At 38.6% G+C, this 22,517-nt stretch overlaps 2 protein-coding genes across 8 annotated transcripts in view; one reads left to right on the top strand and one right to left on the bottom strand.

Annotated features, from left to right (window-relative positions):
• Positions 1-10,352, top strand: part of LOC137259979 (endothelin-converting enzyme homolog) — a 75,626-nt gene extending 65,274 nt beyond the window's left edge. For all 6 annotated transcript variants that reach the window (XM_067797641.1, XM_067797640.1, XM_067797645.1 and 3 more), the window contains 5 exons: positions 376-443; positions 1,447-1,571; positions 2,724-2,885; positions 3,141-3,217; positions 6,423-10,352. In XM_067797641.1, the coding sequence (XP_067653742.1) occupies positions 376-443; positions 1,447-1,571; positions 2,724-2,885; positions 3,141-3,217; positions 6,423-6,522 (532 nt within the window). In that variant the 3' untranslated portion in view covers positions 6,523-10,352. The remainder of the gene's footprint in view (positions 1-375; positions 444-1,446; positions 1,572-2,723; positions 2,886-3,140; positions 3,218-6,422) is intronic.
• A 294-nt stretch (positions 10,353-10,646) lies between these two features.
• LOC137259250 (dynactin subunit 6-like) lies at positions 10,647-22,395 on the bottom strand. 2 transcript variants are annotated; one of them, XM_067796878.1, is made up of 8 exons: positions 22,352-22,395; positions 18,178-18,242; positions 17,234-17,339; positions 14,739-14,809; positions 13,599-13,646; positions 13,247-13,389; positions 12,447-12,558; positions 10,647-11,334 (listed from the first exon to the last, which is right to left on the bottom strand). In XM_067796878.1, the coding sequence occupies exons 1-7, from the start codon at positions 22,369-22,371 to the stop codon at positions 12,466-12,468; spliced, it is 546 nt and encodes a 181-aa protein (XP_067652979.1). In that variant the 5' UTR covers positions 22,372-22,395; the 3' UTR covers positions 10,647-11,334; positions 12,447-12,465. The 2 variants fall into 2 exon arrangements, with proteins under 2 accessions (XP_067652979.1, XP_067652980.1); XM_067796879.1 differs by having other exon boundaries at positions 11,251-11,334; positions 12,465-12,558; positions 22,352-22,380.
• Between the last annotated feature and the right edge of the window lie 122 nt (positions 22,396-22,517).

The raw sequence follows: 22,517 nt of genomic DNA, 5'->3' as shown, positions 1-22,517 counted from the left end.
AGATAATTTGAAAAGTGAAATTATGATTGGTTCGCTCAACTTCCCAGCGTAGACACCTGATTGGATAAATAGCCAGCCAAGGGAAGGAATAAATTTTATCGGGCTGAGCCGTAGATGCATCCAGGGTATAGTGGACACTTACTGGAATGTATGCCCTGGAGGTATCGAGGATGGGGGACTGGTTACACTCTATGTACATGTTCCTAGTTCTAGTGATGTCTGTATTTGCTTAAGACGTTTTAATATGAGTATAATTGTAGCATCCTATTATGTATAATGTATTTTGTTGGATGGTCAGCCCTTTCCGTTCAAAATGTACATTATTGCACTTTAATTGTCTCAAATCTCTGAAATTACCACGTCTGTTTATTCCAGGTCATTCCGTTACGGATCTCTTGGAATGATTGTTGGACATGAGCTCACCCATGGATTTGATAACAAAGGTCAGTCAATCATCAATCCATCTAACTATGCCAACCTTTGTCCATTTATTTACTTCCAATAACGTCCTAATTTACAGTTTATTACACTTTCAGTAATGACTTAATTAGATCATGATTTACAGTTGAGGACCACATTCCACTAAGCAGTTGCAGTGCTAGGACTGTAAACCTGCAATAAACTGTACAGTTACAACATGTGGTACAGTTATGAACACTTTGTGGATCAGGACCCTGGGTAATTATGTGAACTCTATGTGTAGTTATGTCCCTTTGTTGTGGCAGGATCTAGTGGATACACTCCATTAGGAACTGTAAATGTGTACTCCTCATGGTTGTTTAGTTCTAGCTCTAGTTTTAGTTCTATCTCAAAAGTGCCCAATGCTCACTCAATCCACCAAGCTTATTCATTAACCAGCCTTAAGGAGTTTACCCAGTTCAACTAGCTCAACAAGTTCATGCAACTCAGTCAGCACACTCACTCAGTTCAAAGGAGCAGTGGGTAGCCTGATGGTTAATACATTCGCTTGTCACGTCAAAGACCGAGATTGATTGGTACAAATTGTGAAGCTCACTTCTTGTGTCATCCACACCTCTGCTTGAATATTTTTGGCTTAAGTGCAAAACACCTATCCCTCTCCCACTCATTATTCTTATTCACTCACACACACACTGACCCGTGAAGGTACAAAATAGAATAGGCCTTCATCAACTGATGTTTGCCATGAAAGATGACTCTGCTTGTTGTAAGAGGCAACTAACGGGATCAGGTGATCAGACTCGCTGACTTGGTTGACACATCATCTGTTTCCAGTTGCACAGATGATGCTCATACAGTTGATCACTGGATTGTCTGGTCCAGACTCGATTATTTAGTGACCTTCCTCATATATCTGGAATATTGTTGAGTGCAGCGTTAAACTAAACTCACTCACTCACTCACTCACTCACTCACTCACTCACTCACTCTCCAAGCTTTCTCAACAGCTGTTCCTTCTCTCCACAGGTCGGAACTACGACAAGTTCGGCAACCTACACAGCTGGTGGACCAACTCGTCAGCCAAGAGCTTCAAGGAAAAGACTGAGTGTATGATCAACCAGTACAGCCAGTATACAGTGGAAGGCGTCCATGTAAGTCCTGGCTGCCCTGGTGTGTGATCTTACCCTGTCCTGTATACTCTAGCATGTACTCACACAGGGTAGCTGTCAGCAAATGAGCAACTGACATGAGTCCAATGCCTGGAAGTAAAAGTTTCTACTTGTACATTGATTACAAATTTTAAGCCTCCAAGTAATGCTGTTGGTTTAATCTGGAAATTGCACCACATATCCATAACTACATCTCCAGCAATGTATTTACAAGACCTTGTAGAAAGATTGTTTGTTTGTTTGTTTGTTTGTTTGTTTGTTTGTTTGTTGTTTAATGCCGCACTCAGCAATATTACAACTATATGGCGGGTGTCTGTAAATAATGAAGTCTGGACCAGACAATCCAGTGACTGACATTAAGAGTTTCAAGGTCACATTAGGCAAGTAAGGCAGTGAGCCTGACCACCCGATCCCGTTAGTTGCCTCTTATGAAATGAATGGATTCCTGAAGATTAGTTCTTCACAGGTACGCCAGTGTTCGAACTACCATTCCATTCAGATAGAGATATCCCAAAACGAGTACATTGTAGATATATTATGGAATGAGGACACTTAACTTTACAAGAACAACTCTGGGATTTATGTTTCACAAATTTTGAGGTACAATACAATGTATTCCTGTTAATTACCTCATATGACAAGCATTGGTTGCTGAAAATAAATTCTAACCCCAATCTTCATCTATTAATTTACAATGTGATTAAATATAACATATCATATGTATGTGATCACTCTTTCTCAGTCAAGTACAGGTTCCAGGTATATAGTGATTGGGTTCCTCATCTGGGATTCAAACCCAAACTGTCGGAGTCAGTCACACGGCTGACAATCTAATCTAATATTCTTTGAGTGGCATGTTTAGAAGTTGGTAAATCAGATAAGGACAAACTTTATGGATGAGCGTCTTCTTTAATCAGGTAACAGAACATTTTGATTCAGTTTCTTGTATCGTTGTCAAGCAAACATACCTAGTGGCTGAGTTCCATCTGGGATTCAAGCCCAAAGTCTCAGAGTCAGACAGCTAACAACCTAGCTCACTCAGTCCCTACAGTGTACACAACAATGGAAGACAAGTCTGAGAACGCTTCAGAAAGCAATGGTGTTTCATTTTGTCTCCATCTTCAAATGTTTCAGCTCAATGGGGAATACACTCTGGGTGAAAATATTGCGGACAACGGGGGACTGAAGACATCATACTCAGCATACCAGCTGGCCAAACACAGTGCCGGACCTCCTCCTAAACTCCCTGGGATGAACCTTACACCAGATCAACTCTTCTATGTCGGATTTGCTCAGGTGTGTTTCACGTCCTCTTTCAGCAGAAATCTGGCTTGTTCTAAATAACAATATTAGCATAACCAGTGTTGACAGGCTAGTCGTTGATATAGACTGATGGCAGTTTCAGAATGTTGTTTTTTTAGAAAAAACACATCCTTCATTCAAGTTTGGGGTAAAAGCACCTTCTATTAAGCTTTTGTGTCAAAGGGACAGATGTTATGCTATTGCCTTAACATTTTTAACTCAGTGTAATGGTTTAACTGTGTTTTGTAGATATGGTGCTCTTATTACACACCAGAGTATGCCAAACAGACTGTGATGACTGACGTTCACAGTAACGCCAAATACAGGTGAGTTGGAACAGAGATAGAACACAGCTTAAGTCAGAACACAAAATACAGACCCACTTCAGGTAAACAGAACACAGACCATGTTAGTGCAGACAGAACGCGGCTTGAACACAGACCCATGTGATCGATAGGCCAGTCACCCATGATTATGTTTAGATGAAGTTTTAATCGATTGCATGCTATGGTAGCGTAGCGATTGGCAAAGCAGGCAGGTGGGGTACACTGAAGTGTCCAGCCTTGTCTAGATATATTGTACTGTGAAGCGTTTCAAGTTGGCCGTCATCTCAAAATTTTCATATTTTAAGAATAAAATCTTTAATCCTCTCAATCACACGAACGCCTGTGGGTATACCTGGTATACGTAATGGTGGTCTGATTAATTGACATAATCAAAGATTGATCGAAGTTGCTAAGCAACCAACACATGTATCTAGAAGACAGATCTCAGAGTAACATACCCATGTCGAAAGTATACGTTATTGTACATAATAGAAGTATTGTAGTGAAGATAGAGGTGGTGAGATATTGAATCTGGTTGTCTCATTCTACATGCAAAGTGGGACTGCTATCTACACTTACACTAGATGCTGGGATTGTGATATTTGTGCCCCCTTCTAAGCAGTTTTGATGAAATTGTTCCTGAAGTGTTCATGAATGCATGTAGGAAAATCAATAATCAGATCACTCAAAGTGAACAGTCAAGTTACAAATCATTCCTAAACTCATGTGTAGACCACAAGATCCCATAAGTGAACATGTATATTCCGAATTGATCCCTAGCTGAATACGCTATCTATAGATTGCAGTTGTCTTATTTTCATGACATCACTACTGTTTGATGCAGTGTTTAAAATTCCCATCTGCCAGACCATTTGGAACGGTCTGTTTTTATCTTGAATGGTCAAATTTCTAAACTAGCCTGACCAGTGTTCTGGTAGATATTTTTACCCCTAACAGTAAATGTTTCATAATGTCAGACAGGTTCTTTAGTTGTCAGTTCTTTAAGGTATTATTAAAATTATGTTAAACTACTTACGATTGGACAGTCCTTGTTACAATGACCAATCACAATACGTGTACTTTGAGTCTACTCAAACTCGGTGCATTGCTGTTAGTGCTATGTAGTTCATTCCGATGCCTACTTTCCGTTTTGCTTTTCATTGTTGAAAACCAGACAGGTTGGTATCCGGATACAATATGGCTGTCTGGCTTGGAATCTAGGGAGTTTTAACACCAATATGCAGGCAAACTCCAGTTGGTTGATTTTCAGGAGTATGTCATGTGCCTTCTATGTCAACACTGGAGTACATGTTGACATTTAGTCAGGATTGGTTACATTCTAAGATGGTTGACCGTCAGTCCATGCCCCATATCATGTATGTGAAGCCCATGTGATTCACATCCAAGATAAGACAGAATTACCTCCCCTAGACCAGTATGTGGCCGGGAAATAGCGCTGTACAGTACACAAGAATGATTTTCGTGAGCACTCTGATCTTCCTTTCCAAATAGGAACAGACTGGATATATCTTCAGTTAATATAGTTGTATGGTATCATCAGCAGTGGTGACGCCATTGAAATCATATAGTGATGTGAAGTCGGAAGGATGTTACAGATGAGCAGTTTCAGATGCTAATATGGGAACCAGCCAAAACGGACAGCTGAGGGTACCTCACTACTGTACCCATACTCATGTATTGGCGAACTTCTAAGTGATGTTTGCTATCTGAAGCACAGGGATTCATATTGAACTGACAGCATTAGCCAGAGGTCTCAAATGAAATATATGCATACTTTAAAGGTCACATGCAACGTAAAACACAACTTTGTAGATTCTGGTACCTTTCGGTATGCACTTAACGAAACAAATCATAAAAAATGCCAATTCAATCTATAAAGTTGAAAAAAAATGCGATGAAAAAAAAAGCCCGCGAAATCAGAGTTCAAATGTTTCACTAAATTCCCGACAGCGCTGGGGGGAAAACTGGTTTCAACAGCTGTGCTGCGCTGCATCCATAACGCATGCGCAGTGAATAGGTTCGCGGAGCTTGAAACAGTATGCATGCCCAGCGTCTGAGGTCGTGAGCAGTAGTCTAATCTTGGTTGTGTACACAAACAAGTAAATGATCTACTCGTTACGTAAAACAACTTGTTGATTGTGGTAAGCAGTCTCTGTCACAGAGAAAGCTCCGTGTCTGTCTGCCTGTCTGCTAAAGACAACATGCAATACACAGCTTCAATCATTGACCACGTGCAATTTGAACTTAACACCTATCAGACTATGCGACATAAAGAAAATAAGTTGATTTATGACTCGTGCACCTGAGTCCTGTGTCTGCCACATTATGTAATTAGGCACGTGTGATACACATGACATGCTTTTATGTCTGTGGGTTGCAAACAAACTACATTCATTTTTTTTCGGATGACTGAATCTGACAGAAACTGGTGCAAACTCTTGGCATTTTCAAGTCCTGTTTTGTACTTGGACGAATGACAGATTCCAGCCACGCAGTAGTTTACCATGTCTACTGACATGATTTTTTATTGGATCGAGCGCAAATTCAGACAACATGTATTTTCCAAACCCAACATCTCTATATACATTCTTCATGGATACCGACTTCTTTTCGTGTATATGATTTTGTTTGACAACAGTATATGAATCCATACTGAAACGACACATCAAGTACACAAAAAGAAGTTGTTATCCATAAAGAATCTTACTTTCCTGTGACTGGCTATACTTCTAAAATGCCCATCAAACAGATCATCTTTCTGTACACACAATGAACCCTCAGCATATCAGCAAATGAAACAGACAATCGGAAGTCGTCGTTAGACTTGAGTTCATATCCACCCGCTATGACTGAGTTTGGTCTCCCGAGGGTTTCATTTCGGGGGAAGTAAGCCCAAGTACAAAATATTGCACTTTTGAATCGCGATTGTATGCTTATAATTGTGTTTATTTGTTTCTTTTTAAAAGCAGCAATGTATATTATATGTCATGAATAATTGATAAATGTGTTTTAATTATGTTTGATTTTTTGGTTGCATGTGACCTTTAACTAATTGGCCTATACAGTAGTATACATGATGTTTGTCTCTTTAGTAAACCAACACGGCCACAATGACATTGTTGTAAAATGACTTCATTATGTTTTGACTGAGGTAGGTATGACTGATTGTTATCTTGGGTTCCAGGGTGATCGGTCCTGTGTCCAACTCCGATGACTTTGCCCGCATGTTCAACTGTCCTGTCGGATCTGCGATGAACCCCAGCAAGAAGTGCATAGTCTGGTGATGAAGATGGATCTTTAGGTGTTGATCACATATCTCTGTACTCACAGAAACTCCATCGCTGGATCTCTTTTTGATGTGAAGTTGCTCCTCTATGAAGAAGAAATCAAGAGATCTCGGACCAAAGAGGTCTGAGATATCCTGATATCACATCCTTCACTGGTGTCGGTTTGCTTCATCTCTCCATCTCCAGATATCCTTCTGATATGTCGCTGCACTTTCACTGTGTAGCTCTAGGAAAAAACAATCTGCAGCCCCGTTTCACAAAGATATCGTGAGCCTAAGTTCTCGTACTTTTCTTGTAGCTTTCTTACTCCCCATGTTACAGCATAGGAGGTATAATACTACAAGAAAAGTTATGAGATCTTAAGCTTACGAGAGTCGTGGGAAATGGGGCCCTGGAGTCTCAGAAAAGAAAAATCTGATTATCCTCAGATCACATCCTTCATAGGTTTTTGTAAGTCACAATTATCCAAAGTCCTCTTGATAAGTAGTTGTAGTTATTTATGACTTAGATCAAACAAAGGATGGGTAACAATATGTAGATGAACAACTTCTTCATTGCTGTGAGAGTGATGTTTCTGTGTAGGTTCTAACACAGCATCAAACATCACTTCTTTGAACCTACACTGAAATGTCACTTTTACATTTGTAATATAAAAGTTCTTCATCCATATATTGTTATTCTCCACTGTGCTCCAAGTTCTAAATGCCTCTCAAACAAGTTAGCTCTAACAAGAAGGACACTTTAGAGATTTTGACCAAAGAACTCCATTGTATAATGACAATAATTAACTGCAGTGAAGCCGTTTGCTTGTATTAATGTAACCTATGTAATTATATTGATTACATGTTGTTTAGGGAAGGGTAATTATCATTTGTTGTGAAATTTCAAAAAATTAGATCTGAATCCAATGTGTTAACATTGTTTGCAATTTGACTTTTCCAAAACAAAATATTTTTCAAAATGCAATGTCAAACATTTATACCATCCTGTCTCACTTTGAAAATAATTTCAATGAAACACTTAAAATGAAATTATTTTCACTTAACATTCTTCCCAAGAAGAGTGTAGATCTTTTATGCTCTTATTTTGACACTTTTAATTTCTTAATCCTCAAAAATGGTTTTAGTTAGTTATTTTTAATGGATTATAAATAGTCCAGTAATATTTTTGTTTGGGTGGGTCTGCCATTGTGCCTCATGAAAGAGAGAGGTTCTCCTTGCCAACTGGCCCTAGTTCAATTTCAGCAGAAATGTTGGGTAGAACATATCTGTTTTTATTGCTGTGAATAATAATTTTTTATGTCTCTTTTATATAAGTTCTCATCATTAGTGCTGTTATATCTGAATCTTTTTGGAATGAGGTGGCACAGTATGTGAAGTGTACACTTGTGCCGTTTATGGTCCGAGTTTGATTCCCCACGTGGTTGCAATGTGTCTGTGTCACTTCTTCTTAAGCATGTACAGGGAAATATTATATTGGCTGTCATGTTGGTTATCATTTAGACCCAAAAATAATAATAATATTTCAACATTTTTACATCAAGCCATTACAACAGAAGCATTTCACCATGTTAATTGTTTCATGTACACTCAAAGTTTAACAGTTCATACCAGAAAATTCTTTTCATGTTAAAATTTATAATATTTCTACTGTTACTAAATTGTCATTTTACAGGCAAACAGATTTTATAAAAAAAGAAAATATATAAAAAAAGCGAACAGTGAAACCTGTCAGGACCAACACCCCACTGGACCAATGAAAATGCTGATTTAGACAGGGTACTGGATTAGACAGTAACGATCTTTTTCCAACATGGCTGCCATATACACTCATCAATATCTTTCTCTCAATAATGCCTTTGATCATTCATAATTGTGCAAGAAATTAAAACAAGGTTGATAACACAAAGTGACTGAGTCAACAAAACCAATGCCTATTTATCCACTCTTTTACAGTTACATGTGTTGATCACTCACTTGAAACCAGATAATGCAATCCCCTAGAGTTTATAAAGCATAACCATGGTAGTCCTACGAGCTTTTGATTTACTGAGCAATTACTACTTCCTGATTATCTACTGGCAAGCAAGGATAAGTTGGACCGGCGAAGAGAAAGCGTTTATGAGAGGTAGGCGGTGTACGGCAGTGAGCAAACCCATTTGGTTCATGAAGGGGACAGCATATGTAGGCTAGTGCACATGCAGTGCATGACGATGAAGTTGATTCAGCATGTAGCTGCACGGGCCTTGCTCAAAAGACTATTACATGGTCATTTTCGCAACTGCACTTGATCACCCACATCCTGAGGTACCTTTGCTCATAATGGCAAAAACCACTGGGCGACACTCTTACAGGCCCTGAGGTCGGCACTCAACTTACCCTTATTTGCCAGTAGCATGCTGGGAGGAGTGTATTGAATTATGGGACCTTCATTTATTACATATATTCTGCTTGTCATTTCTCAAACCTGGAAACCAATCAGGTTCCTTTGTACAATGTCATCTTACTGTTGGGACTCATTGTTATGGTCTTAAGGTTGTGGAAGTCAGTCTTTTAAAAAAGTCTTTCACTATTTGAAAGCTGTATTTCCTTATTCTTGAAAAAATATCGGTGTCCGTTATACGATAATTTTAAGACAGCATTGTTTATTGTACAATGTTACAAAGTTCTTAATGTTCTTTTCTATTGCTTGGACATAAGCTTATACGTACGTGTATGTGTACAAACTAGGCCACAACCTTATATTTGTGCTTCCTTCAAAATCTGATTTAGTTTTCATAAGAGAATTTTGGGGAAAAAAACAAGGTGTTGATACTGGCTGTTTTGTTAATCTGGAATTCATTAAAACCTTTGCAGCATTTGTAAGACAATTATCTGCCTTGAAACAGTCCAATAAATGTTGTCAAAGAAGTATTGTTCTGAACGCTTGTGATAGAAAAACTGATATTGTCAAACAAATATTTGTAGAAATAGCCATCTGTGAGGAGTGTTTGAATAGAATTACTCTAATATTACGGGTTGTGATATTTAATGTTTTTCTCACAAGATGTTTTACTGATGCAAGTTTTAGTTTACATTTTAAGGATACATTACATTCATTTTTTTTCTGTTGTGGATATAATAGGGAAAGGTTGTTTGTTTTTGTGTATATTGGAGACAATGTTGATGTAAATAATTTTCGTCATCATTAATAGAATTATTTATTTTTGTTGAAATGACCAGAAGTGCCTTAGCTACATCCACTGTAAAAATATTATCACAGAGTGTACTTGACTACATTCTTGGTTGAGCTTGTAAACGTTTGCTTGTTAGGGGTACGAGTAGTTTGATTACAGGGTATGAATTCCGGTTTGGGGTTGGTTTCTTTTCGTACCTGTCCATCACTTGCCAATACTAGCTCATGTAGATCATGGTCATCCTCACAGAATCAAAAGTACACCAGGAATCTGAAAGTATGGAGAATCCCGTTATGTATGCTAGGTTGGGACTAAACATGTTTATTCTGAAGCCCAGGTGATGGATGATTGATTATTTCTGACAGCAATTTTTGTCCATGTTTGGGGCTGCTGGCATTTGCAGTTTTGCCCTTATTTGGATTTATTATGCTAAACTGGTTCTTTGATTGTATGATGAGGTAATGTCAGCATTATTCATGTTCAGGGCTTCACTGGCTGATACCCTTGCCCTGATGCTGAATATGTAAACTATTGTTTGTTGTAAATATGTATATAGGTTGTCAAGGCCATCGCCGCAGTGCCTCCAGAGTCAGAGTCTTCCAACATGTACCATAGCAATATAAATATTCAGTAATAAAGATTATTTATCATATTGTTATTGTTTACCTTCTGTATGAGTGAGCTAGTGAGTAACACTGCCATATTCCATTTGAGTGCGCAACCCCAGTCTGGATCACAGGCGTGTCTGTGTTTATGTTTTCAACACCATGTGAGTGAGTGAGTGAGTGAGTTACTTCCAGCAGAGTTCCAGTAATATCACAGTGGTGGAGTCCAGAAAAAGGCTTCACATATACCCATGAGGGAAATCAAACAAAGCTACCCCACCACCCTGATTTACTGTAGAAGTTCATTCTAAATTAACTTGACTCCAAACACAACAAAAGCATTTTGATGTTTTATTGTTTAATGAAACAGGTATTACTAATCCCTTGGACATTTCAATTGACTTGGTAACAAGTCAAACATGGAAAGAGAAATCCTTGATGAAACAGCTGTGGTACCAACTCTATCAATCCTTTGGAATTGAAAAGTCAGTATTTATGGAAATGGAGGCATCTGTCTTATGACTTGTGATCACCTGATGAGTTTTACCTTATAATTCCTTAACATTTTGTAAACCACGCCCCAAATATGTACTGAACAGCAAAAGAAACCCAATTCTGGCTTTTTGTCAAGTTTCTGAATAGAGGATGTAAACCTGTACGCTGACTTTAAAGAGATTTCATTTTTATAAAACTTGCTTAACTTATGCTGTTCAGTATATTTGAATCTGTAAATGTCCAGTATGGTTTGAAAGGGATGTCCCAACCATACCATCCACATACCCACAATATTTCCCTTTCTTTTGACAAGCAGACACACCAAAGAAAAAAAAAGCAAAAAAACAAACACAAGTTTTGCTGGTAAATTAAAACTAAAAATTTTCAATAGTTGGCTTGCAACAGATGCAGGACATATGGCGGACATATTGCACTTTATACATGTGACATGAACAACAGGCAATAAATAATGATATTGACAAGTGTCTGAGATTCACAGTGCTTGTCACGCATCTTGGAATAGCGCCAGGAAACCTGAAATCAGATAGAATATGCAAATAGTTAGTATGACTTATCCATAATCCTGGTAATATGCACCTGGAAAAATCTGAGCACAATTCAGCTGTTTTCATATGATTTGAACTTCTACCTGTTTTGGTGATATATAATGACTTTCACCTCATTATGTCATTTGACTGATTGATTGATTGATTGATCAGTGCACACCAGAAACTGGCTTCACACAATGTGGGAATCAAACCTGTGTCTTCAGTGTGACGAGCAGATGCATTGAAAATTAGGCTACCCCACAGCCCCCTTTAATTTCTGAGATACCATCAGTCCGGGATGAAAATCTGGGGATCTGACTGGCCAGATGTCACCATGTAGAAGCCTAAACTCATGAATGACAGCATATATTGCAACAGAGATGCCAACCCTGAATCAAATGAAAACGGAGTCACTCCTTGCTCAAAGCAATTCTCTAGCCCTGAGGGTGCGAGTTGTGAGTGAGTGTGAGAGGGGGATTGGGACTCTTTTGACTGTGGGTGTTTGGTGGACCTCCCCTACAAAAATACATTTAGTCTGCTGGAAATATGCAATTTCTGGGCAAACTTAACCAGATAATACTTAACTGAAATGAACATATTCAAACGGTTATTTACTAAAATTCTTTCAAACATTCTAAATTTACAAAACATACTTGTATTTTCTAAAAATCAGAGTTTTTCTAAATAGGAGTGTAGACTGTGTGTTTGAAAATCGGAGTAACTCCTCCAAAATCGGAGTGGTTGGCATCTCTGTTGCAGGAACTTTAACAATTCGAGCAGGATAAGCAAAGGGAGACAAGCACTGTTAGAGTACTGGTTACAGAATTTTACGGTGTTTTTGAGACGGGGGTGACAGAAGGATGAGCATCCGATACTAGAGACACTCAGCAATATTCCAGCTATATGGCTGCTGTCTGTAATCTGGAACAGACAATCCAGTGATCAACAACATGGGCATCGATCTACAAAATGACTCATGTCAACCTAGTCAGCGAGCCTGACCAAATGATCCTAACACTGCCTTTCATGAAAAGCATGGGTTGGTGAGAATCAGTTCTAATCCGGATCTACACGTGTCCTGGAGTGTTACATGCTCACCTCACTAGTCGTGTTCACCTCAGCGTTGGGGTGTGCCCATCTTGGCTGGTTTCTTCAGGTAGTGATAGTTTGGTAGGATTTTAGCGAGGAAGTCAATCTGTAGTGTCTGGGCCTAAAATAATGCAAGTGTTTATTTCATCTGGTTAAACCAGGGAAAGCTGATTAAAGGGCTTGACTACAGATAGAGACTACAAATAGTGAGTGAATATGGTTTACGCTGCTTTTATCAATATTCGTACAATATCATGGCAGGGGTCACCAGAAATGGCCCACACACATCGTCCCCATGTGGGGAATTGAAACCAGGTCAAGGCAAGAGTACAAAACAACAGTCATGGTACCAAATATTGTTTGTTCTCCTCAGACTTAAACTATATTGTAAGGAAGATGATAGATGGTAGTATCTGTCCATCATTGTATCTCATGAGTGGTTGTGTCATCACTGGAGATGTTTTCGTTGCCTGATCTGGAATCCAGCGTATCCAAGAGTCACATGTGGGTTGGACATGTATCAATGTGCCAATTGTATCTAGTACCTTCATAATTAGCTACCAGATACCCATGTACCACTAGTACCTGTTTCCTCAGGTATCCTTCATACCTAACTACTGGGTACCCATGTACCACTAGTACCTGTTTCCTCAAGTATCCTTCCTACCTAAGTATCGGGTACCCATGTACCACTAATACTTGTTTCCTCAGGTATCCTTCATACCTAACTACCGGGTACCCATGTACCACTAGTACCTGTTTCCTTCCTACCAAACTAACTACTGTGTCTACAAGGCTACTTCACTGACCGGTGGCCGTTCCCGCTGTGTCCGCCTTTCACAATTTGACCCATGGATGACGGTGTTCTCTGAGAGTTTTTCATTACTGGTCACGTGACACAGACCCCCGATAATGCATCCTGAGGTCAGCTCCACCTGGCGGCCCACCTTGGCTGCAATATAAGCAGATAATGAGTAACAGCAGAAAGTTTATGTGGAGAATGTGATTGGCATGAAAAGGTTCCACACATGAATTATGAATTCTTAATGCAATGACAACAGAACACAAATTAAGAAGCAGACAGGGATCAAAGAGAATTGTGAAGCCTTGACTAAGACTGTTACAAACTGACACCTATTCTATACGAGGGAAATAGCTTACCTTTGGACTCAACAATGTTGTGATCTCCTATTTTCATACATTCAACATCTTCGGTCAGTTAAGGAAAAGTATTCACTAATACAACAGTGTCACAGGCAGAAATACTTCAGCCAAGTCATGGTCTGCACAATACACCATGCAACTTGGTATGATTTACCTGTTTATCTATCTGCAAAGTCTGGAGACGTAATTCTGTCTCATGGAATTACCAAGTTCAAAGGATACAATCTAGGATACTCACTCGCTCACTCACTCATGATCAAAGACTTGTCCTAAATGATTTAGTTAAGTGACTTCAGAAGTAAAGTGTACAAAGCAGCAATCATGGTACCAAATATTGTTTGTTCTCCTCAGACTTAAACTATATTGTAAGGAAGATGAAACATGGTAGTATCTGTCCATCATTGTATCTCAAGAATGGTTGTGTCATCACTGGAGATGTTTGTGGTATCTGTGAGTGAGTTTTAGTTTTACGCTGCACTCAGCAATATTCCAGCTATATGGCGGCGGTCTGTAAATATTCAAGTCTGGACCAGACAATCCAATGATTAACAACATGAGCGCAAATTGGGAACCGATGTCAGTGACCACCCAATCACGTTAGTTGTCTCTTACAACAAGCATAGTCGCCTTTTGTGGCAAGCATAGGTTGCTGAAGGCCTACTCCACCCGGACCTTCCCGGGTCTTGTGGTATCTGATGTGTCACAGAGCCACATGTCAGCTGTACCTGTGGTACAGTTGTCTACAGTACTGCTACAGTAGTTCATTATTTCATTTGGTTGTTTTTTTGTTTAATGAAGCACTCAGCAATATTTGTGGTCTGTAGATAATTGAGTTCTGACCAGAAAATCCAGTGATCAACAGCATGAGCACTGATCAATGAAATGGGGATATGATGACATGTGTCAACCATGTCAGCAAGACTCATCGCCTGCTTCTGATAGTCGCCCCTTACTGTAGGCATGGATTGCTGAAGGACAATTCTAACCCAGATCTTCATGGGTCTTTTCAGAATTAGAAAACACTTTCAGCTTTGCTGTGTGATTCCCACCTTCCCACCTCTACCAGCCAACTTCGTAGAGTGCACCTTAACCCGGAACATTCATTTGGGCTTGGACACTTTGGGGGAAAAAGGATACGTGCGCTGACTTCAAACACGTTGTTGTTGCCGATGATCATCACCTGTTGGTTTTGATCCTTGTCCTCACATCTGCAACATCATCAACATCAACAACATCAACAACATCAACAACATCCTCGACTCCACAGCAGGACAGTCACTTCTGAATATGGTCTAACGCAGCTCTCAGTGTTATTCCAGCAGAGCCAACAAAGAAGGGTTTCATACATGGTAGTTTTGTTTCGGTGTTTAACACTGTACTCAGCTACGATGGCTGGTCACAAAGTTCTAAGCCTACATAACTTCTAGACTGGTGACACCAACTAATTTGAGGAGTGTTAAATAAAGTTCTTCATCAGCATTTCCATTTATTTTATTCATATAGATCAACTATTTCGTAAGCAACAGGTCCTTGAAGCATACTGGGGTACATACAAGTACAGCATGAGAGATGTTGAGGGCTGGAGTTCTGATTTTACATGACAAATCTTCGTCTTCTTTTGCCTCTCGATTGGCAAAGTCAGCAGTACATCAATGTGGCTTCGAAAACTTCCTTATACTCCATATTCATCTGACCTGGACCCAAGTGACTTTCACATATTTCCAAAATCAAAGGAACATCTCCATGTAAACACTAGGCCGATAATGACAAGCTCAAATCTGCTGTACTCATATGCCTAGAAGTTATGTAGGCTTAGAATTTTTTTTACCAGCCCTCTTATATGTAGTTTACACATTGTAACCATGATAGGAATTGAACCCAGGCCTCTGGTATGACAATCAACTGTTTTAACCACTGTGCCACCCTGCTGCTTCCATAGTTGGACAGAAGAGATCTCTATAATACTGATGGGGGGCATCAACATTGGTTACATGATACACCAACTAAAACATTTCATACACAACTCTAAACTATGGTTATAATAAACTGGGACAATGCAGAGATCTTCAGAACAGATTCTTCTATCTGTCTGTCAGTCGGTTGGTTGGTTGGTTGTTTAATGCTGCACTCCGCAATATTCCAGCTGTATGGCAGCTGTCCATAAACAATCCAATCTGGACCAAATAATCCAGTGATCAACAGCTTGAGCATTGACCTACACAACTGGGATATGATCACATTTGTCAACCAAGTCAGCAAGCCTGACCACCTGTTGCTGAAGACCAGTTCTAACCCAAATTATGTCAGTTCATTACACACACAGGTTACAGTAGGTACCTCCCAAACACTCATCTTTAGAACAAGAAAGTGGTGTGCCCTATGTTAGGGCTTCTTCTAAATCTCTCTTTAAGAGAGTGAATGAGTGAGTTTAGTTTTACGCTGCACTCAGCAATATTACAGCTATATGGCGGTGGTCTGTAAATAATCAAGTCTGGACCAGACAATCCAGTGATCAACAACATGAGCATCGATCTGCACAATTGGGAACCGATGACATCTGCCAACCAAGTCAGCAAGCCTGATCACCCGATCCCATTAGTCGCCTTCTTACGACAAGCATAGTCGCCTTTTATGGCATCTCTGTTTAAGGATACAGTTGATATTCACTATTGGCGTACACGTCGCTAAGGACTGTAGTTTGAGACTGTAGATAAATCTACACATTCTTCTTCAGTCATTTGTATTGGCTTATTGTAGGGTGGTATGACAGCCTAGCCGTAAAAGCAATTACTTGTTGTGTACTGGCTCAGAAAAGTTATGAGACAAAATCTCACATGTGACCAAAAATATGTGATTTTTTAAAATCTTATGAGATTTAACTGTTCATGATCGTTCAGAAGAAAAGGAATAAATGACAACTATGACATTGTCATAGTCAACTTCAACTCAATCAATCATGAACTGCAATGAATAAAAACTCGATCTACTAGCATTACCACTGGTGTCTGTTTTCTGCTTGTCATCAAGGTCAAGGATTTCAGTTGTTTCTTTGTTTTCATTTGTAGTCTTTAAAAATTTTAAAATTTTAATATGGAATGAGATGTTTACATTGGAGATGCTTTTTGGGAGGCATGATGTTGACAGAACACAACTTTCGAAACGTGAACTCTGTACAGTGCATAAACAACACAGGACTGTGAAGTTCAGAGTTTACCATACTCCTTGCAGCTCAGTTCGTCTTGTACAGCACTGTGTAACAATGTTCGAAGTTCCATACCGGAAGTTATGTTTCAAAGATTAAACATGGGTAGAAAGCAATGGGAATATCTTTGAGAGAAGAAGTGACGACAAAACCTTTCTCGGTAAAACAGATTTAAACACTTTATCATTTCTACTCATACAGGTGAGCAGGATGAGATTTTAAATCTCTGCTGATAAACTTGAGTGTAAATATAAATTTCAGTTTTATAGCAACTGATGTGAGAGAACCGCAGCCCAAGTCAATCCTTGGTTATGCTTAAGATCCTGGCTTGAATTCCATCACGGGTAAAGTGTATTCTTGGTGCCCCCACTGTGATATAGCTGAGATTTTGTTAAAATTGATGGAAAACCATATTCATTCTTTCACTCACCTGTTGATGATCTCCACCAGTTCCTCGATGATGTTGAACTCTCCAATTATGATGGGTCCTGCCTCGGCAATGATCCGAGCTTTTGGGTGGATCACCGTCCTTGTTCCTGCAAGATGAAACAGTTATGTATTGACTTACTGGGGGGATTTCCTTCAAAAACATCTTGTTGCTGAAATCTTATAGGAAAACAGGTCTCAAAATATAGGCACGATTTCACATCCCACTCCATAATACATTTCTTTCATAAATACAAACTGTCAGCCCTCAAGAAAGCTACCATATAATTCACTTCTTTCTTTTAGATTTTTAAATTATCACGTTAAAGGAAAAAGTTCATATGAATTAATGCAATGCAACATTTTAATCAACTAGCATGCACCAAACCAGCCAAACATTATTTCAAGCAAACCACAAACAGTTATGTCCCTTGAAGCGCTCTTTACAAATAAAAACCTGTGATTGAATCCAGTTTTGTGACAGTTTTTGATGTACTGAGCAACTGTTTACATTCCAGATATGGCAAGTGCTCTCTGTTTGAAAGCTGTTTGCTTGAAAGTTTCAATTATCGAGTTCAGGCAAGTGATAAGGGTTAATAAGTCTTCTATTTCATCAATAGGAAGTTGAGTGCATATGCCCTAATATATGTAATATAGCCCAAAATATTGTCACAAATGTGTGACATTATGCCTTTTCCTCAACAAAATATAATAAAAAGAAGCCTTGAGACTTTCTTAAGATGTGGTTCAGCAAAATCTAGATCTACATACTAAAGACACAAGAAACCATGTCAGCAAATGCTGAGTCTAAATATATAGTTTTGATAAAAACAAATTACACATTAATTAAGAAAGAACCAAGGTGGGATGTGTGATTCAAAATCTGTGGAAAACACAGACTTAATTTATTTAAGACAAATAAATCCATCTGTTACCATGGTTACCTACCAATAGTGATGTCTCCAACCAGCTCACATTCATCACAGATCACAGCACCTGGGGCTATCTTCACACTGGAACATATTTTAATGAGCTTTACAAAACTCTAAGCAAAAACATGATGTGAGGCAAAGACACTAATGCGAAAAAGGTGTGAAGATTAATTGAAACATTGGAAAACTGAACATCCGACTCATCAACTACATTTTTGCATAATCAAACACAAACTATTTTGGAATCACTGTTTTAGTGCTTGAAATAATTGGAGATGGAATTTATCTTAGGAAATGTCAGGGAATAAAAACATGATTAATTCTTGGAAAGTTTATTTCACTTACTGAAAAGTCAAGACTGAATACAGTGTTTACGAATGGTGTTTCAAAGTAACAGGACATTGGGTCCTGTAAGTTTCAGATGACCCACAGAACAAAATTCAACACACATTTCAGATTTAACATTTCTCATAATTGGCATTGAAATCATTACATTATATAATGACAAACATTATAAGCATAAATTTATGAAAAGTGAACAAGTGTCAGATGCCAAAAATAACAACTTCAGACAAAGTCATTTTAATATATTCAGTCAGACACTGGGACCAGCAGGTTGGGGACGACTGTCTGATCATTGGCAAATCGGCCAGATTTGTCAGAGGGTCAGACACTATTCGTGAACACTGTGAATATTTCTTGAAGACTCTGGGAAGTTTATGTTCATGATATATTAGTCATCAATTCAAAGCAGTAACTTGCATCATTTTACATTGTATGTGAAAATGGAATTTGCACGGTTTCTAAATGAAAGAAAATAAAAAAACTAAAGGACCATGTTGTATTTATCCGAAATAACAACCTGAATAGGAAATTATGAAACATGATCTTAACCAATTTTTTTATGATTGCTCATTTGCAATGAACCAATTATCAGTTGCAACATTTCAACCAATTCCCAACACTAATAAACACAGGGAAATTAATTACAATGTCTATCGTAATACGGTGTACATTGGAGTTTTTGGTTAACACTGCACTCCAGTATCCTCGCTATATGATGGATGTCTGTAAATAATTAAACCTGAGCTGACAATCCAGTGATTGACATCAAAAGCATCTGTCTACACAACTGAGATAGGATGATGTGCATCAACCAAGTCACTGAACCTGACCAACTGATCCCGTCAGTCGTCTCTTACGACAAAGAAGAGTAGTTCTAACCTGCATCTTCTTAACTAACATGTCATACAAATTATACTTACAGTAACACAGCCTTTAACACAGGTATGCATAAAATGTCAGCAGAGACCATATAATAGATATGGTCTCTGATGTCAGGGATGGAAATAATTCTTGAATTGCTAATGTAAATCGGTACAGTGGCACTTATAAAATCACTTGCCCTGATAATTTTTCCACTATATTAGCTCATTTTCTTGTTGATTATTTAAATAAACACCATTATGAACAATGGAAAGTCCACTGGACATCGGTACAGCATGATGTACAAAAAACCTTGCCCGACAGAAAAAAACACTGGACTGGGACGTCAGGCAATGTATTATTTCCATACCTGCATAACCATTCATTCCATGTTTACACCATGTTCTTTGATTCAGAGATTACCTCCCTTAAATACCAAGCCTTAGATATTTGAAGAATGAGGACTATGATTTTTGCTTGACAACGAGATTAGTATCTATGTCGAAACGTTGCACTCACTGAATAAAAGAAGTTGTATATCCATAAATCATAGTCCTCATTCTTCATCTACTCAACTTCTAGAATGCCTATCAAAGATGCCTTAGATATTTGTTACTTTATCACCTCATGTTGATATATTTGATATCAGTAGACACTTGGGTGAGCCTTTATTTATTAACCAAAATCATTCTTCATTTGTTTTCAATGAAAAATGTACATCTCTGAACACAGTACTGCCATTAGATCTGCAGTGCCATGATGTCATAGCATTGTGATGTCATCAACTTCATGATGTCATAACATTGTGAGGGCATCGTTAAAAATCTCCTGGAAGACATCGTCTGGCCCTGATCTCTCAAAACAAACTTAAGCTTTACTCAAATTTCAAACTAAGTTTGACAAGTGGAAACAGCTGAAAGTTTAACTCAGCTGCATTTTTAAAATAATAAAAGACCAAACAACTTAAGTAATCTATCCACCAAGCTCAAAGTGTCTCCTATGTTCGAGTTTAGTATTGATTTAACTTCATCCTGGCAAATGCATTTTCCTGCATTCAAGTTTGTTTCGAGAAATTGGGACCTGATCTCACACAAGCCATATCTCCTGTGGAACATAGTTTGGGATGATAAAAATGGTAATTCTGCTAGCAACCAATTTTCTATTTCCAAGACACCTTTGTGATGACATGAGGTGAGCTAGTTTAGTTCTACTCCAATTTTACCAATATTCTCACAATACCTCAGCCAGGGACACCAGAAATGGGCTTCACACATTGTATGAAGCCATGATGAGCGAATGATCTGACAACTAGACTACCAGGGATTGGGAAAGGCAGGGGCCATGGGCCATTTTGCACATTAGAATAAAAAATGGCCCGTTAAAATTTGAAAGTTTACTATTGATACAAGGGCAGTGGCCCAATCAAAATTCAGAAAATGGCTAATAATCCTGAAAATGGCCCATTGTCAAAGTTCTCTTTCCCAATCCCTGGACTACCCTACTGTCCCAGTCAAAATGGAGAGTAATATGAATGTAGCCTCTGATTTTGATTCAAGCTGCAAACTGAATACACCAACAAAGACCAGGAAAATCATAAGATATGGAAACTGGCAGCTAAACTAGCATGTATGATGTGTTGGTTTTAAAACTTGGTGTTTTTGACAGGCAAACTTGAGAATGTTCTTTTCTCCAAACTCTCAGTTTTTGTGTTTCTGTTGTTTTGTTTTTTTAAAAAAAAAAGTTCTTGTGTTTCAAAGTTCAAGTTTATTTCAGCCAAACAGCAGATAGTAATAATCAGCATGAAATGTATAATTACAAGTTTCATGCAAACATTTTCTGAGATGAAGACTTGGATAAGTCTACAAAGTGAGATATTGCAAATAAATTATTATGTGTCCGTTAGTGGCATGAGTGAGTGAGCGAGTTTTACACAGCACTCAGCCATACTTCAACTACATGGTGGTGGACTCTACACAATCGAGTCTGGGCCAGACAATCCAGTGATCAATAGCATGAGCATCGATCTACACAGTTGGAATATGATGACATGGGTCAACCAAGTCAGTGTGTCTGACCAACCGATCTTGTTAGACAAGCATTAGTTAATGAAGATCAGTTCTAATCCAGAGCTTCATGGGTTGTTGATGATATGAGATATGTTCAAAATGATGGACAATGATTGATATTGAAGTCTGTGAGACACATTCATTTGTTTGCATCAATAAGTACCGCACAATATATAGCCTGACGCCCATTTCCAATAGAATCACCTCTGTCATTTTTCTGACATACTGACAGTGTTATTTATTTGTTTATTAATTATATTGAATACGAGCTGCCACTGAACATGGTCATCACTATATTTGTTCAAGGAATAAGGACATACACAGCCCAGCTAAATTACAGTAACCCTCTCAGGGATCGATTCAGAAGACACGTGAAAATATGTATTTTTTAATACGAAATCACTTTTTTTCCAAATACATCCGGATTTACCTTCGGGGGCAAATATATTCCTTACAAGAGCGCGACCCATACCAGCAGGACACGAGTTTACTGATGTGCCAGAGCTGTTTGGGGAGTACTGCACTTAATTTACCGGGCGCACTTTTTCAGATTAAATAGCGCTCCCTCAAGATCGGCAAGGCCCCTAACCCTAACCCCAACCGTAAGGATCGTAAAGAACCGTAAAGGGCGACTAACCCTAACTCCAAACCCTAAGGATCGTAAAGGGTGCTGCGACTGGTAAATTGCATTCTAGCCGCTGTTTTTGTGTCAAAATTTGGCAGAAGGTCCTAACTAAGGCAGAGCTGTCAAGCATTGAACTCTCGACAGCTTCCTGTCGAATTGCATATCAGTGGGGAACTGGAAATGGGTGAAGATACGTAATTAATGTTTCCATTGGTTTAAATGCTGAACTAGACACCAATATGTTTAAGAACTAGTAATATATGCTAAAATTGGTGCAAATCTCATCTAAATACCTTCCCCTGTTCGTCGCCATCTTGGCCAAACTTTGATCACATGACTTGTTTTGATATTATTACAAAATTCTGATATTAAAATTCTTGAGATAATGTCAGACATCTCTAATGCTCATTTATGTTTCCAACAATGGTGAAATTTGACCCTGTCCTATCTATTTGGAAT

The sequence above is a fragment of the Haliotis asinina genome, chromosome 13 (genome assembly GCF_037392515.1).
Source record: "Haliotis asinina isolate JCU_RB_2024 chromosome 13, JCU_Hal_asi_v2, whole genome shotgun sequence".
Lineage (NCBI taxonomy): Eukaryota > Metazoa > Mollusca > Gastropoda > Lepetellida > Haliotidae > Haliotis > Haliotis asinina.
Note: the sequence above shows the minus strand (reverse complement) of the source record. Positions and strands in the feature narration are given on the sequence as shown.